General features: G+C 47.9%; 1 protein-coding gene across 1 annotated transcript; it reads left to right on the top strand.

Moving 5' to 3' along the window:
- Positions 1-849: 849 nt before the first annotated feature.
- Positions 850-4,656, top strand: LOC140721610 (uncharacterized). The gene is made up of 3 exons (XM_073036421.1): positions 850-903; positions 3,463-3,566; positions 3,735-4,656. The coding sequence occupies exons 1-3, from the start codon at positions 850-852 to the stop codon at positions 4,654-4,656; spliced, it is 1,080 nt and encodes a 359-aa protein (XP_072892522.1).
- The last annotated feature ends 206 nt before the right edge of the window (positions 4,657-4,862 follow it).

The following is a 4,862-nucleotide window of genomic DNA, read 5'->3' as shown; positions in this document are numbered from 1 at the left end:
CGTTTCTTGAAGCTTCCGGGGTGCAGACACAGGAATCACTGAGGGCTGTCCCTCCTCCTGCTCGTGGATTGGGCAGCATTCAGGTGGGAATTGTCTTTGTGGAGCCATTAACTGGGGTTTTATTGGATTCTTCCCTCCCTGTCTCAGAATAAACCTCTGTATTCCCTTTCAGGATCACATGGTAAAGTGACACCCCCCGCCCTTCCCTGTCCCGCTGTTTTACCCGAGCGGCCACCGTTGGGGTTTGGGATCACTGAATGAACTTGGCCCCTGATAAGGTAGGAGAGGTACGGTGGGTGCCCACTCCTCATCACGGTCACTGTCCTCAAACAGGGTCGGTATGACAGACATGGGTTTGGGATCCCTTGTTTCCCTATCAGTATGTAACGAAACCCAATTTCCCTCGGGGTCAATAAAGTATGTCTGTCTGATGTTCCTGCCCTTCTCTCCTGTCTGGGCCGGCCTTGGTTTGCTTACGTTGTTCTTCCTGCTCTCATTTTCGGCATCCATCCACCCAGTCACACTTCACTTTTAGCATCTCCCAACCTTTGCATTACATACCTCTATCCTGTTGTCACATGCATTATTCCTCCAACTTGCTAATAATATACTGTTCCACTTCATATCTGCTTTTCCTTCCATTCCCTTTTCAACAATTTCCACTTCTTTCCACAGTTCTTTTTCCATATCAAATTTACTGCTTGTTCTCATGATGTAATATCCCAGGCTCCTGCACCCTCCCCCGTCCGTGGCCACATTTTGTTCCCCAATTTCTTATTCAGCGCTGCACTCTGCATTTGAAAATCTTTTTCCTTGTCTGGAAAACTCTCAATCGACTGCAATTGACCCATGTTTTCTTTGTCATTTACCCGGCACAAAGCCTCCTGCTCAATTATCGATCAGGTAACTTTACCCGGCTGGCACCTCCTGCTCAATTAATGAAATTACCTGGCATGTAAGCCTCCTGCCCACTTAGTAAAATTTACCTGGCACCACCTCCTGCCCACTTAGCAAAATTTTGCCTTATACGAGCCTCTCGACAGATTCTTTCCTGATCCCGTCAAGCTAAGCAATCAGCCTTGGGCGAGGGACCATACCTCCAAATGAACTAACGGAGAGTGACAAAAGGTAAAATACCTATTGGGCACCCGGTCACTCTCCGCAGTCCCCAGAGTGGTCCAGCCACTTGCTCAGCCCGTCTGCTTGGCACTCCCTGTATTGGGATTGTGTTCGTGGTGACAAATGTTAAAAGTTGAATCCAATTAAAACTCGGGAGTCCAGTTTCTTATCATCACCACAGTTTATTGTGCATTCTCCTGCAGGAGTTTGAGACCCAGTTGTCAAAGGGAAGGCATGTAAGCACTGCCACCATCTGACAAGTGGACTGACTTAGTCAGGTTACAGCCGTATACCTGTACATAGTAAGCCCATACATTACAATTGCAATATGTTGTTTGAACTGGTACACCCAAGTCTGTTGGTGCAAAACTTAATTACTTAGAATTGAGAGTTCACTAAATCAAGGTTTTAATTACAGATGGATGTACAGTCCAGTCCTTGTCAGTTATTCCCTTTGCAAGACCCTGATTTAATTACAAACAGAAGTTCATTCCTGTCCTTATCAGTGAGTCCTCCTCCACTTACTCAAACAAGAGTACAGTGTATAATGTTATCAGCTAATGAGAGTACAATGTATAATGTCATCGGCTCTCAGTGTGTCTCTCTGCAAGCCACAGAGAACTGGTTATGAGCCTGTCTTAGCTAAATGCTGAAAACGGAGTTCACTTCAGTTCAAAATTCCTATTCAGTCCCAATTATTCTTTCAGCCAGAGGTTACATAGGTTCAAAATGATTTTTTTATATATCCTCAATTCCTCAGGTGGGTTCAGGGGAAATATTTATGTCCAATATAGAAACTGCTGTTACCTGTGTGTATTGTGGCGATGCAAAAGTTGCTGGAGAATTTGCAAGTGGGAAGAAGTGGAGTGATATTTGGAAATCTGACTTTTTAAAGCGTAGTTTAGCAAGCAAACCACATATGGACAATGTACAAAAGCTCTGGTGAGAAAATCCTTCATTACCCGTTACAGGCCTGCTACATAGGTTGTGTGAGAGTGCAGATGAACTCGATAACGTATAATGTGTAAAATGTCCTTGTTTATGTTAAGAGCTTTTTTAGTTGTATAAGATGATGAGGGGCATTGATCGTGTGCATAGCCAGAGGTTATTTTCCCAGGGCTGAAATGGCTAGCACAAGAGAGCAGAGTTTTAAGGTGCTTGAAAATTGATACTGAGGGGATGTCAGGGGTAACTTTTTTTACACAGAGGATGGTGGGTGCATGGAATGCATTGCTGGCTTTTTGGGTGAGAGTGTTTCAGTTACTGTGGGAACAGGAAACCATGCAGCTCAGTGCGAACAGGGAATAATACCAATGGAGAGAGTGAAACTGAGCCAAGTCACAGATTGGAGATGGCAGAAATGCCCCATTCTTATAGAGACAGGAAGAGCATCAGAGAGTTTGAGGGTCATTCCAGATGCCAGCACTGTGCCCAGTTAGAAGGTGATTTCTCTCTCCAACTTGGGTTGAACTTCACTGTAACAGTGTGTTGCCAGATCACACCTTGACAACTCAAGTGATCTCATCTGAAATGTTGTCCGACACCCATTGATTGATTCTGTAAATCTTTTTACAAGTTAAAAATGACAAGGAATTTGTCTACGGGAATCTCGAACACAGCACACCAGTTTTGCTGTCTCCATCCAGATATTGAAGAAGTGGAGCAAGGGATTCACTCGACCATCCTTCCTGCTCAGACTGTGGGGAGGGATTCACTCGATCATCCTTCCTGCTCAGACTGTGGGGAGGGATTCACTCGATCATTCTTCCTGCTCAGACTGTGGGGAAGGATTCACTCGATCATCCTTCCTGCTCAGACTGTGGGGAGGGACTCACTCTATCATCCTTCCTGCTCAGACTGTGGGAAGGGATTCACTCGATCATCCTTCCTGCTCAGACTGTGGGGAGGGATTCACTCGATCATCCTTCCTGCTCAGACTGTGGGGAGGGATTCACTCGATCATCCTTCCTGCTCAGACTGTGGGGAGGGATTCACTCGATCATCCTTCCTGCTCAGTCTGTGGGGAGGGATTCACTCGATCATCCTTCCTGCTCAGACTGTGGGGAGGAATTCACTCGATCATCCTTCCTGCTCAGACTGTGGGGAGGGATTCACTCGATCATCCTTCCTGCTCAGACTGTGGGGAGGGACTCACTCGATCATCCTTCCTGCTGAGACTGTGGGGAGGGATTCACTCGATCATCCTTCCTGCTCAGACTGTGGGGAGGGATTCACTCGATCATCCTTCCTGCTCAGACTGTGGGGAGGGATTCACTCGATCATCCTTCCTGCTCAGACTGTGGGGAGGGATTCACTCGATCATTTCAACTGAATGTACATCAGCAAGTTTACACTGGGACAAGTCCATTCACCTGTTCTGTGTGTGAGAAGGGATTTGGTCGGTCTTCCCACCTGTGGCCACACCAGTCAGTTCACACTGGGCAGAAGTAGGTCATGTGCTGTATTTGTAAGGAAAGATTCATTCGGTCATCTGACATAATGGCTCACCAACGAGTTCACACCAGGGAGTGGCCGTTCACCTGCTCGGACTGTGGGAAAGGATCCACTTGCTCATCTAACCTGAAGGTACTCCAGCGAGTTCACACTGGAGGGAGGCCGATCACCTGCTTGGACTGCGGGAAGGGTTTCACTCGGTCAGCTAACCTGAAGGTACACCAGCGTGTTCACACGGGGGAGAGGCCGTTCACCTGTTCAGACTGTGGGAAGGGATTCACTCAGTCATCTAAACGACTGGTACAGAAGTCAGTTCACACTGGAGAGAGGCCATTCACCTGCTCAGACTGTGGGAAGGGATTCACTTGCTCATCTAACCTGAAGGTACATCAGCGAGTTCACACTGGAGAGAGGCCATTCACCTGCTCAGACTGTGGGAAGGGATTCATTCGGTCGTCTGACCTAATGGCTCACCATCGAGTTCACACAAGGGAGCAGCCATTCACCTGCTCGAACTGCGGGGAGGGATTCATTTGTTCATCTAACCTTAAGGTACATCAGCGAGTTCACACTGGAGAGCGGCCGTTCACCTGCTCAGACTGTGGAAAGGGATTCACTCGGTCATCTAAACTGAAGGTACATCAGCGAGTTCACACTGGAGAGAGGCCATTCACCTGCTCAGACTGTGGGAAGGGATTCACTTGCTCATCTAACCTGAAGGTACATCAGCGAGTTCACACTGGAGAGAGGCCATTCACCTGCTCAGACTGTGGGAAGGGATTCATTCGGTCGTCTGACCTAATGGCTCACCATCGAGTTCACACAAGGGAGCAGCCATTCACCTGCTCGAACTGCGGGGAGGGATTCATTTGTTCATCTAACCTTAAGGTACATCAGCGAGTTCACACTGGAGAGAGGCCGTTCACTTGCTCAGACTGTGGAAAGGGATTCACTCGGTCATCTAAACTGAAGGTACATCAGCGAGTTCACACTGGAGAGAGGCCGTTCACCTGCTCGGACTGCGGGAAGGGATTCACTTGGTCATCTCAACTACAGAGACACCAGCGAGTTCACACTGGGTAGAGGCCGTTTACCTGCTCAGACATTGGGAAGAGTTTCTCTCAGCCATATCCATCAAATGTGCATCAGCTAGTTCACACTGGAGAGTAGCCATTCACCTGCTGTGATTGTGGGAAGCGATTCACTCAGTCATCTCGGCTTATGTAACTCTCGCTTCGTCTAGCAGCTTAATATAGGGGGTGATATCCCCCCAGCCCGCCCAAACTTGA

This window comes from Hemitrygon akajei, unplaced genomic scaffold, assembly GCF_048418815.1.
Source record: "Hemitrygon akajei unplaced genomic scaffold, sHemAka1.3 Scf000058, whole genome shotgun sequence".
Classification (NCBI taxonomy): domain Eukaryota; kingdom Metazoa; phylum Chordata; class Chondrichthyes; order Myliobatiformes; family Dasyatidae; genus Hemitrygon; species Hemitrygon akajei.
The sequence above is the reverse complement of the archived record's forward strand: the minus strand, read 5'-3'. Positions and strand labels throughout refer to the sequence as shown.

Excerpts from the sequence above, each read along its gene's own strand:
- LOC140721610 (XM_073036421.1), top strand. The coding sequence starts at position 850 with ATGTTTTCTTTGTCATTTACCCGGCACAAAGCCTCCTGCTCAATTATC. Across the intron at positions 904-3,462 it reads CCTGCTCAATTATCGATCAG|CAAGTTTACACTGGGACAAG; the intron begins GTAACTTTACCC and ends AATGTACATCAG. Across the intron at positions 3,567-3,734 it reads TCAGTTCACACTGGGCAGAA|GCCGATCACCTGCTTGGACT; the intron begins GTAGGTCATGTG and ends CACTGGAGGGAG.